The 12,986-nt window shown below is 41.2% G+C and overlaps 1 protein-coding gene across 5 annotated transcripts in view; it reads right to left on the reverse strand.

Annotated features, from left to right (window-relative positions):
* LOC126354048 (dentin matrix acidic phosphoprotein 1-like) overlaps positions 1-12,986 on the reverse strand; it is a 172,753-nt gene that overhangs the window by 124,593 nt on the left and 35,174 nt on the right. For 2 of the 5 annotated variants that reach the window (XM_050003394.1, XM_050003395.1), the window contains exon 3: positions 5,058-5,509. In XM_050003394.1, coding sequence (XP_049859351.1) covers positions 5,058-5,509 — 452 coding nt within the window. The remainder of the gene's footprint in view (positions 1-5,057; positions 5,510-12,986) is intronic. The other 3 variants (XM_050003396.1, XM_050003398.1, XM_050003397.1) reach the window with 3 other exon arrangements.

Below are 12,986 nucleotides of genomic sequence, written 5' to 3' on the forward strand. Positions count from 1 at the left end.
GGATACATGCTCCACCCTCGCATGGAATCCCTGATGCGCTGATGCAGCCCTGGAGAATGGTGTATTGTATCACAGCCGTCCACAATATGAGCACAAAGAGTCTCTACATTTGGTACCGGGGTTGCATAGACAAGAGCTTTCAAATGCCTCCATAAATGAAAGTCAAGAGGGTTGAGGTCAGGACAGCATGGAGGCCATGGAATTGGTCCGCCTCTACCAATCCATCAGTCACCGAATCTGTTGTTGAGAAGCGTACGAACACTTCGACTGAAATGCGCAGGAGCTCCATTGTGCATGAAGCACATGTTGTGTCGTACTTGTAAAGGCACATGTTCTAGCAGCACAGGTAGAGTATCCTGTATGAAATCATGATAATGTGCTCCATTGAGAGTAGGTGGAAGAACATGGGGGCCAATCAAGACATCACCAACAATGCCTGCCCAAACGTTCACAGAAAATCTCGTCCGCCCGCACATGTTGATTGTGAAAATTCACAATTTGATCACGTTGGAATGAAGCCTCATCCGTAAAGAGAACATTTGCACTGAAATGAGGATTGACACATTGTTGGAGGATCCATTCGCAAAGTGTACCCGTGGAGGCCAATCAGCTGCTGATAGTGCCTGCACACACTGTACACGGTACGGAAACAACTGGTTCTCCCGTAGCACTCTCCATACAGTGACGTGGTCAACGTTACCTTGTACAGCAGCAACCTCTCTGACACTGACATTAGGGTTATCGTCAACTGCACGAAGAATTGCCTCATCCATTGCAGGTGTCCTCATCGTTCTAGGTCTTCCCCAGTCACGAGTCATAGGCTGGAATGTTCCGCGCTCCCTAAGACGCAGATCAATTGCTTTGAACGTCTTCCTATTGGGGCATCTTCGTTCTGGAAATCTGTCTCGATACAAACGTACCACGCTACGGCTATTGCCCCGTGCTAATCCATACATCAAATGGGCATCTGCCAACTCCACATTTGTAAACATTGCACTGACTGCAAAACCACGTTTGTGATGAACACTAACCTGTTGATGCTATGTACTGATGTGCTTGATGCTAGTACTGTAGAGCAATGAGTCGCATGTCAACACAAGCACCAAAGTCAACATTATCTTCCTTCAACTGGGCCAACTGGCGGTGAATCGAGGAAGTACAGTACATACTGACGAAACTAAAATGAGCTCTAACATGGAAATTAAGTGTTTCTGGACACAGGTCCACATAACATATTTTCTTTATTTGTGTGTGAGGAATGTTTCCTGAAAGTTTGACCGTACCTTTTTGTAACACCCTGTATAAGCAAAGTAAACAGTTCTGCTGCATTCCCTACTACACACAAAGCTAATAACACGTAATGCAAAGCAAGAAGAGCTTAACTTATGAGAGAGATACAGGATGTGGAATTTCCAGTCTAAATTTTCGTCTATGTGCACACCTAAGAATTTTGTGAGAGCAACTCTCACAAGTTCTTTATTTTGTATTCTGAGATCCAGATCAGAGTGTGACTTTGTTTTCCTGTAATGGATATAATCAGTTTTAGAGATATGATTAATTTGTTTATTTCAAACAAATTTTGCAAATATTCTATAACTCTGGTTGCAGATGTTGGCAATACCCAGTTTATGTCAGTTACTACAATGTTTGTGTCATCCGCAAACAGGATTATGTGAGTACCATTTACTGGAATCTTTACATCATTTATGTAAAGAAGAAATAGGAGAGGTTCCAGAACACTCCCATATGGTACCCCAATTGGCACAGCCTGAATATCCAATCTGTAAACAATACTATGGTATTTACTGTTTGTTGTTGCAATTTCTACTACCCATTTCCTATTATGGAGACATGACTGAAACCATTTTTTTGCCACTCCTCGTTTATACCGACATATCATGTTGGACAGTATCAAATGCCCGATAAGTCCAAGTTTCCCTGTATTTTTAATACAGTTTTCAAACATCCTTTCCACTGTACTGTTGTTCCTATCTAGCCCTGTTACACTATTTTCAATGAATTGGGTGAAGGTTGACTCTGTACTCATTCCTTTGTGAAACCTGTGTTGGCTTACAGACAATAGATTGAATTTCTTGAGGTAATTTGTAATTCTGTTTTTCATGACTGTCTCTATTACTTTTGAAAATACCAATAATAAAGCTATTGCTCTATAGTTTCCCACTTCATGTATATTGCCCTCTTTACACAATGGTTTTATTTTTGCAATTTTTAATCGTTGTGGAAAGACTCCTTCTGACAATGATATGCTTATGATGTGTGAGAGTGATATGACACTAGCATATCTCATCATGACTGAACAAGGTACCTCGTCAATCCCTGAGGACATTTTATTCTTCATTGTTTTTATTATTTGATTAACTTCCAACTTGTTAGCAGGAGGCAGCAATATTGAATTAACAATTTGTTCTCCTGGGATTGATGTTCTACTAATCCTAGAAAAATTTTTACTCGGATTGATTGCAACAGCTATATGTAATTTGCTTCTGACCCATCAACATGGAATGATTTAGCTGTAAAACTATAAGTGGAAATGACATCTTGAAGCACCTTAACCTCCTGTTTAATTAATCTTTTACTGTGCAACAGGTTTCGATCAAAGGCCATTATTCAGCAGTTGTAAACACGTCATGGGTGCAGGAAAATTTCAGGTGAAATCATGTTTGAAAGTTGCAGCAAAAATAAAAGTAATGCTTACAGATTTTGCTAACAGCTAAAGTTACAAATATATTTGTTAACATCAATAATTACACATATATGTAACTATTACTGCAATCTGTAAGTTTTGCTTGTATTTTTAATACAGTTTTCAAACATCCTTTCTACCTGGAATTTCCTTTTCCTGTTTATAACATGTGCAAGATAATGCTCTTTGACTGAAATGAGTTTCACAATAAAAATAAATAAATAAATAAATCGAACAGCAGTTTAATGTGTTACATTAAGTCAGTTTCACATTTTTTTTTCAAAACTGTGGAACACTAAAGAGTGGAAAAGTGAATAGAATACCTGAATATCATGGTACAATCTATATAAATATCATTTATATAGGAGATACATTATTAGCATAAATCTCATGTCTGTTTGGTCTAAATCTTACAATAGAAACTCCAGGTTATAACATGGTGCACCAGAAGTTAAAGAGGGCATTATTGTTGTCAACAGCGGGTACCATGAGTGAATAGAAACAAGACATACACAGTGCACATTGTCGACATTTACACCGTTGTGCACTGTTTTCAGTGCAATACAGACAGAATGATAATTAGGACAAGAAACAAAACAAAATTCAATAATTCATGGGAGACAGTGGGCTATGTATATCAAAATACTCAGAAGGTATGCTTGAACAGCCTCTGATGGTTTATCAAAGAAATTCTGGTTCACCCCATGGAATATATTATTGTCACACTCAGAGACAGCTGATAGCACTATAATTGTACATGTCTCCAGGCCTGATGGAACCTTTATCAGATTATCTAGAATCCAGTCATATTGAATTTTTAGCTAAGATAGCATCTTAGCCATAATCTACCATAAATTCTTCAAACATAAAACAGTGCCCAGTACTTGGAAGAAACTGCAGTTCATGCCCCCTACAGAAAGGTCTAAATTTCATTTATTACTGTTCAAATGATTGGGTGATGGCAGCATAGGTTTCCCCTGACATTTTCTTAGATCCACTCTGTGACCTGTGTTTGAGATTCCCTGAAACAAAAATATTTTTCTCCCAACAAAGTAGGGTTGGTTCATCAGTTGGAGCCAAGCCAAAGCAATGCACTCATTATCTGGGTTATTGGTTGTTCTGTCTATGCATATTTATGTACATGTGTGTGTGCATGCACACACGCACTCACACCCTCTCTCTCTCTCTCTCTCTCTCTCTCTCTCTCATACACACACAAACATGCACACATACACACACACACACACACTGCTAACTGCTCCTCACCAATGTAACTATGTGTACTCACATCATCCATGGCTAGTTTCCCAACGGAAATAATGTAACATTGAAACAAAAGAATACAGTACTGACAATAATGCTTTTTGTCACCTTCAAGGCAGGTTCTTTTTGGTAGTTTGTATGTGATTACTGTCAGTCACTGATCTGCAGCAACAAATAAGTTAACAGCAGGAAGAAAATGTTTAAATAGTTTATGCATGCTTCAATCCTCTCTTTTTGTCCTGTGACCCTCACTTGAAGATACTATGACTTATGCCAAGAGAATCACCTGATGGAATGTTTCAATTTTTACTACCCTTGCCAAAACAAGTTCACATTCAATTTAGAAATAGTTTTGAGATGTAGCCGCAAAGAAGAGTCCATGCTACAGTCAAAAGCAAACAGTTCCCACAAATTAGTATAAGTCATGCTGGGTTGTCAAGATAAGAACCCGAAACTATGATAGAAATTGCATAGAAAAATCCAAGTCTATAAGCGGGTACTTTTGGTCATGTGGAATAAGAGTCCAGATAATATCCAAGAGGTCAAAGGCCAGGAGAATAACAGCAGTATATTTTGCACAATAGATGTTTCAATAATAACAGCATCACATACACATGGAACTATTTCTTGCAAGGATGCACAACCTCTCCCCACGATTCATCTCTGGCATGATGACCAAGTGGTGCATAATGGTTATGGAGCTCAAGGTACAGGAGTTGTCCTCTGTAGCTGGTGTGAACACACTATCTGTAATGGCTCAGTGGTTAGAGTTGTACCAGGAAATGCTATTTATGTAAAATATTGATTCTACTGTAAACTTTGTTAGCACCAAAAACGTAAAGCAGTCATCAATCCAAAGGTTATTTCAAACACCCAGAGGTTTACTAGGCATGGTCCTGTTGGAGATGCTATGTCATTGCCTTCTCGGACCTTTGCACTGACTTACCCAGTTAGTTATAGGGAGATCTACACTTTCACATGACCATGGTAATTTGACAGGCAAATCTAACTTGGCACTGTCTGTTCCCCAATTTTCATCTGTGTATTAAAAAGTTAAATATTCTACAAGAATAAAATTAGAATGTCATACCCCACTGTTTTCCTGACCACCAGCATCAGGAGCAGGACCTGAGCCAGGTTCAGACCCAGGGTCAGGACCAGTATCGGGACCTGGCCCTTCAGGACCAGGTCCTTCAGGACCAGGTCCTTCAGGACCAGGTCCTTCAGGACCAGGCTCTTCAGGACCAGGCCCTTCAGGACCAGGCCCTTCTGGACCAGGCCCTTCTGGACCAGGCTCTTCGGGACCAGGTTCTTCGGGACCAGGCTCTTCGGGACCAGGCTCTTCGGGACCAAGCTCTTCGGGACCAGACTCTTCAGAACCAGGCTCTTCGGGACCAGGCTCTTCAGAATCAGGCTCTTCAGGACCAGCATCTCCAGGACCCTGATCATCAGGACCATGGTCATCAGGACCACGATCATCAGAATCAGGTTCAGGCTCAGGACCATGGTCAGGTTCGAGATCTAGATCAGGTTCAAGACTACCTAAAAAAAAAAAATTTCTATGTGATGTCAATAGATCAAAGCATTTAGTCACACACACTTGTAAATAATATATTTCATACAATAAGTAGCAGTAGCTTAAATGAATATCAAACAAGAACCAAAAAATAATAACCCGAAGCATCTAAGTGCTAGTTAATGTGAAAAGTTATCATATTTATGAAATAAAAATTGATAAAATGATAAAGGAAATATTAATACATATGGAATGGCAAGTGTTACAATGACAACATTTGGCAGCTCTTTTATCAGACTGCACAGGTTGCAAATTTTGTGTTTCATAGCACTGGCATATTCATTCATATTATTATGATTCATCACAAAGCAGAACCTTGAGCTTTGTGAAACATGTCAGGGTGAGGAATAACAGTGGTACACTGCCTATCAGAAATTACGTCTCTACAGTGGTTTTACTGTTAGAGCTGGCTGGACAGAACATAGCTTGCCACCACAGTCCACACAGCGACATTCAGCCCCATGAGAGGTCACATTGAATGTGGCTGCTCCAACTCTCAGTGCAAACAATCATATTCCTCCACACTAATTTGGGACATGGTACTGGTGCACTCAACCAACAAAGCCTTGAGACATGACCTGCTGAACTTAAAAGAAGCTTGTTTACTGATTATAAGGCCCTCTGTACAATCGGCTTTCCGACAGTCGTTCTTCCTGCAAACCATACGCGACTGGAACAGAAAAGGGAGGTCATGACAGTGGCATGTAAAGTGCCCTCCACCACACACCGTTAGGTGGCTTGTGGAGTATAAATGTAGATGTAGATTAACTTCTGCTGTTGCCTGAGTTGTCACATGCCAAAAACATCTCATAATGAAGTTTGCACATCAAGCAAGGTTTGTGATGACAAATGATTTGCTAACATCACATAAGATATGCATTTCTGCTTAGTACCACCTTCAAGAGTATTCTATAGTAACTGTAACTTACACTTTAAATTCTAATAATCACAACACACCCCTGACATCATGGGAATGCATTAAGCTATATGGTCAACTCAATCTACTGAGAAAACTCAGTAAGCAAAGAAAATCTCCTGTGGTACAATTTAGGGGAAAATTGCTCCATGGGCTCTGGAGTCTGAACAAAGTATGAGCCCATAAAGATCAGGATGTAAAAACCTTCTGGAATGCTGACCCCTGTTAATAAATCCATTCCTAAAAGCTCCACAAATGAAACATTGCAATACTCTCAATAAATACATGAACAACAGGAGCAATGAAGACACACTGGCAGAATAGTAATATTTCTCAGTTGGTGCACCAGTGGATTTGATTTTTTGACTTTTTTTGCAAAATGTTACAATGTCAGTAAGGATACATGCTGCATCACTGTACTGTTTTTATAAGAAGCTGCAGGCTGAGCAGTCAGGCCATGATCTGTCTGGTCAAACTTCTAAGTATCTTGAACCACCCATGCTTCATTTGATCTTTAAAAAGCAATAAATGAAAATATAATTAAAAGAAAGTCTGCTGCACTGATATTTATTGTTTTCTCAGTTGTACTAAGTAGGTGATGTTCATCTAGCTCAGCATGCTTAGTATTTACCTGATTGCACTGATAATTTCCACAACATAAAAAGTATCTACATACTTTTCAAATACAGGCTACTTTATAGTAAGCAATGTTACTTATTATCATGCAAACAGTGCTTTCTTATTCCAATTGCTAGACAGTTACGTAATTTATTGAAGGATTTTCGAAATTCATTTTGTATTGGGTGGGTAGCCTACTTTTGTCTTATGTCTGTGGATATGTTGTTACACACCTCTAGAATAGACTGCAGAACTTCAGTCTGAACATGAGATTATAACAGTGTACATCAAACTGAAAATCACTGCTTAAACCAGAGGATAATTCAGATTAAACCATGGGCTACCCTCCTGATAGTAAACTTAGTGTATTTCTCAGAGATACTGGTGGATCTATTTACTGGAAGAGGAATCTGTCTCAAAGAGCATGTCCTGTCCACGGCAATTTAATACAGCTTCATTTGTACTCAATGGTCAGAGGGAACTATGCTACAGCTGGATAGGCATTATCAATGACTGTATCATGTTTTCTTTTACTTCAAGTCACTCCTCCTCTACTAATCAAATGAAAAGGCTAAATCATTCAAGACTTATTCTGGGATGGTTAGATCATTCTATCAGGCACTGGACACAGCTGGAGAACACAGCTGGAGAAGTGACTCATAGCTTCACAGAAAACCTCAGTCTGCTAGTAAGTACATTTACAAGTAATGCTTATAAATCACACTACAACTGCTTGTGAAAACCACAACTTCATAAGTGGCAGGAGGGGAAAAACTTCTGACCAAACAAATGTAGAAGTTTTCTCTGAAAATTTCCTTGAAGAAATGATCTAACTATATCATCATGGAGATATAATGTCCTCAACATAAATCTACCGAATGCTTTTACACTCATGATATGTAGGTAAATGTGATACTGTGGACATGGGAACAGATGAGCCATATTTAGAAAAGATGAGACAATATTATCCATTAGCTCCAAATCATCTGACACCTTACCTCATTGAAGATGTTCATGTTGACTGGGATCAGTGATCACTGTAGCAGCTGTAACAATAGCATCAAATGACACTAAGATACCAAGAGCTAGAAAAACAAGCAGAAAAGTCTACAAGTTCAATGAAATGGATAAGGAAAAGGTTATCTCATATCTCACACATGAATTAGAATAATTTTATTTGCACAGTGACAGTGTAGAGCAACTAGGGCTCAAGTTGAAATACACAGTCAATCAAGTCCTAGAAGAATAATGAAAGATCACAGACATCTCCATGATAACTGTTATGACATGACAACTACACCGCACCGATGACACCTCATGATGCAACACATCCATTCAACTGTGAACACACTCTGGTGGCTTGGAGGACCAGCCTTGCAGCCAGGATATTCATTGGCATGTGCATCCTAGAAGACACATGTATGCAGATCTATCTTCTTCTGCCTAAGTTGCGAAGGCAGTTGTTCAAAACTTTGTAGCTCTATGGCACAGTATATTTAGTTCAGCACAGCAATCCCAATGGCAGAATCACCACAGCCAGCAGAATCATCACAGCCTACAACCAAGGACCACTGCTGACAACACTCTCGACTTCAAAGCTCCTCTAATTGTCTCAACACGTGGATCCACAACAGCGTTGAGACTGGCTACAGAGAATGTAGTGGATGAATGAGTTATTGGTGGAATGGCTGGCAGCAATTACACATTCAAGACCATCAGTTGCAGTACAGCTAGTCCAAATCGATTCATTGGTGTGGAACTTCAGAGCAATGCCACCCCCCTTCCACAGCTTCAACTGCAAGCTGGAACCCTGGTCATGCTATATGACATCAACAACAACACTTACTGACAAATGCAGCCCTTGCCATTTACCAACTTATACAACAAGTACACCCTGAGGCAGAACTGAACTCTCTTTCCCATGCCACCATTAAGTCTAGTCTGACTGAATATTTTAACTCCCAGATTCATGAGGCAGCCACACTCTACAAGTTCTTCAGCTGTAAAAAACTAGACTTCAGAATCATACCATGAATCAATCACAAGGCTCCAGGGACTGGTCCCAGAATGCAGATTCCAGTGCTCCAACTCCCAATGCAAATAATTGTATGCCTCCACACTAATTTGGGAAATGGTATTGGTGCACTCAACCAACAAAGCCTTGAGACATGACCTGCTGAACTTAAAAGATCCCACCCTGGAAGCTTGTTTACTGATTATAAGGGCATCTGAACAATCTCTGTAATCATTAGCTTCCATCCAGGATCTTGCATTAGTGTTTACCATCTGCCCAGTCAGGACCAGCCCACACGTTAGGCAGCAAGAATAAAAGAATTAACAGAGATATAGAGGCCCCACCATCTTTAAGAGTTACCATCAAGTGCACTGCTTTATCAGCCACCAACACCCACAGTAATGCTTTTGTAGAACTAAGTATGCATCTCACAGCAAATCAGGCCATAAGGCGAGGGGTGCCAGCTGGCCCCACCTATGGAAATGGGATGGACATTCTCCAATCCAGTCAAACTACCCACCGCTGACAATGTCTGCACAGACGTCTCCTCAATGCAAACAGAAATCCCCCATTCATGACTAATCATTTGATTACAGTGTCTCTGGCGGGAGCCTCAATCATGTTTGAAATGGACGCAGGCCATCATCACTGACTGGAAAATGAATCAGAAATTTGGGTCACCAGAATTACATTCTTTCGACAGCCCACTTCACACTTTTAGTAATGAATTCATGTCTGTGTCAGGATTTTTCTATGCACGAGTTTAATATAGTGCCATCACTCTCACAGCTCACTTCCCGGAGTGATTCTAACCTCTTTGGTTTGGATCTATTTAAAACATTAGAACTGGAAATTCATGCCACTTCGGAGATGGTGAGGGTGGGTCAACAAACCATGGACATCACAGACCTTTCACAACTATGTTTTCATGAAAGGCCTCAGTGGTCTCAAACTTCAAGGCATACCTCCTCCTGCTACCAACAGCACCACCCAAATTCTTCCTTGTTGCAGGTATGGATGCTGCAGACCTCACAAAGAATCTTGATTAACTTTTTTCAGTGTTTTTACAAGTGAATCTCCATTTTAGCACAGACAAATGAGAGTTTTTCATACAAAAAATTGATTATCTAGGACATATATTTAGTGCCTCATGAGTCCACCTGACCCCACAGTATGCGAATGTCATTCAAAAGTTGCCAGTACCCAAAGACAGGTCACAGCTTCAGTTGGTACTGTTACCGTTGGTTTATTCCATATGTGCCAGCAGTCTCTGAACCCCTCCGTCAGCTGTTTCACAAAAACATCTCCTGGAAATGTTCATCTGCAGGGGACAAGGCATTCTTGGACTTGAAACTGGCACTGTTACAACCAACTTGCCTCATGACATGTAACCCAAAACATTGCCTCTTACTAGTGGCTGATGCCTCTGACTATGGTGTGGGTGTAGTTCTCTCCCATATAATTAATTAGGTAGAACACCCCACTGCATTTGCATGAAATACATTCAATTCAGTAAATTTGAAAGGGGGCCCTTGACATCATTTTTAGAATAAAAAGGTTCCATGACTATGTGTATGGGAGGGAATTTACCCTCCTTACAAACACAAACTGTTGCTATCCTTACTAAAGACTACAGCAACCATACCAACCACAATGCTCTACCAAGGTAGGTCCTGTTCCTCTCTTCCTATACATATGATGCCCATTTCTGATCCACAACACAGCATGTCAATGCCAATTTGTTATCTTGGTTGCCTTTAGGTTAGGGCTCTGAGTTTGATGCTGATGCCGAGGTATGCTTTCAGACAGATGCAGCAAAGAAGTCGTAGACAGCCTCCCACTGGGCATGTACCTCATTCAGTGCTGCACAGCTTTGGATCTGATGCTGTGAGATCTCATCAGCTATATCAAAAGAGGCTGGCAAATGAATATGAAGACCATAAAACACTCAGATCTACAAGAATCATACGCATGACACCACAAGCTGTCTATAATGGCCACACCCAGTTCCTCATTCCCAATACACACATCGGCAGCAGGCCCATCATCTACTACACCAAGGACACTAGGGTGTGATGCTCACAAACCAACTTGCAAGACATGACTTTACTGGTGAGCTATGGACACTGATATCACGGTTATGGTGCCAATAGTACAACTATTGCCAAAGAAAGCAAGCAAGCTACCCCCATCACGATGCTATTCCCCTTAGCCAATGACCGACAACCCATGTCCCACGTCCACCTTGATTTTGCAGGCCTATTCATAGGGGCTACCTAGCTCACAGCAGTAGATGCTGTCACAGGATTTCCATTCACAATACAACTGACCTCCATGTTATCTGCATTTTCAATCCTAACACTGACAAAAATTTTTGCCTTTGAGGGGCTGCCTGTGTCCACTGTCATGGATAATGGTCCTCAATTCACTTCAGCCAAATTCCATGCCTTTTGCAACGGCATTTCTTTGGTCCTCACTGCGCCATTCCACCTGGCTTCTAACAGGTCAACAGAAAGATTTATCCACACTTTTAAAACACAGCTGCTGAAGTTGTGTCAGCATCAACCCCTAGGAGAGGTAGTAATCCTGTTCTTAGCCTCGTATCACAGTACACCCGAAGATGGAGCCTCCCCAGTGTAAAAACCCCACTGTAACCCTCACTGCTCCAAGCTGTCAATCCTTCATCCGCAGGAAGAGGAAACGCATCTCAGATGCAACAGGCATCACAGATTTTCTCTGAAAAACTAGTGTGGAGCCTTACTTTTTCACAAGAATATCTCTGCTGGTTGCCAGCGAGTCACACATCTTCTAGGTTGAACTATGATGGAAGTGGAATTCACAGATGGCACATAGTGCCAAAAACGTATTAACAACGTATGTCCTTGTCTTAGCCCGGTTCCGCCACCAGGCAACCTAACACACGTCTCTGTTATAAAATCACAAGCAGAGGACTACCACCAATGAGGATGCCACAATCTGCACCATTACTGGAAAACATATCACTTGAGGCTACAGATTGCAGATCATCCCAGCCAGTCAGCCCCATGGAAATGGACCCCAGACCAGCCAGCCCCTGCCTCCCCCCCCCCCCCTCACCCCTCCCCCCTCCAGGGACAGATGACACAGGCTTCACAGAACATTCTGAGACCTGTCACTTCCTCTCCACCTCTGTCCTGGAGGGGGCAGGGGGATAATGTCATGATGTGACAGCTACGCCATGACAATGACACCTCAGGAGCCAGCACACTACATGTGGCTCTGGCAACACCGCAGTGACTCGGAGGGCCAGTCTCACAGCAGCTCCGGGCTGTCCAGGAAGACGCATGCATGTGGAACAATCTTCTTCTGCTGAAGCAACAAGGGCAGCCAATTGGAAACTTGTAGATTTATGCCGCACCCTGTTTAGTTCAGTGCAGTGGCTCTCGAAGGCAGAATCATCACAGTCTATGACCAAGCATCACTGCTGACACTCAGAACTTTGCAGCTTTCGTAATTGCCTCAGCAAGTGGATCCATGATGGAATTCTGATCAGCTCCATGAAGAATGGTAAATGGTGACTGTTCCATACTTCATCCAGGCTGTATAAACTCTGGTTCAGACTAATAAATATTTTGCTGACTGCTCAGCAGAACTTTAACTTTGTGTTAGATTTTGAAATATTTCATTGCTTGCTCAGCAGGACTTAGTCCCATACACCATATGAACTAGTAATGTTGAGTTGCAGAACAAATTTTACAAGTTTTTTTCTGAGAAGTGTTTTTTCAGTTAAGTTTAAGCCAAGAAGAAACATTATGTTGTGCAATTCATTTCAGCATTTTGCCATCAAACATAAGCCATGATTCTGTTGTCATAAATTTACTGCATGTTCATGACATTATGTCAGTTATCACACTGT

This window comes from Schistocerca gregaria, chromosome 3, assembly GCF_023897955.1.
Source record: "Schistocerca gregaria isolate iqSchGreg1 chromosome 3, iqSchGreg1.2, whole genome shotgun sequence".
NCBI classification, from domain to species: Eukaryota; Metazoa; Arthropoda; class Insecta; order Orthoptera; family Acrididae; genus Schistocerca; species Schistocerca gregaria.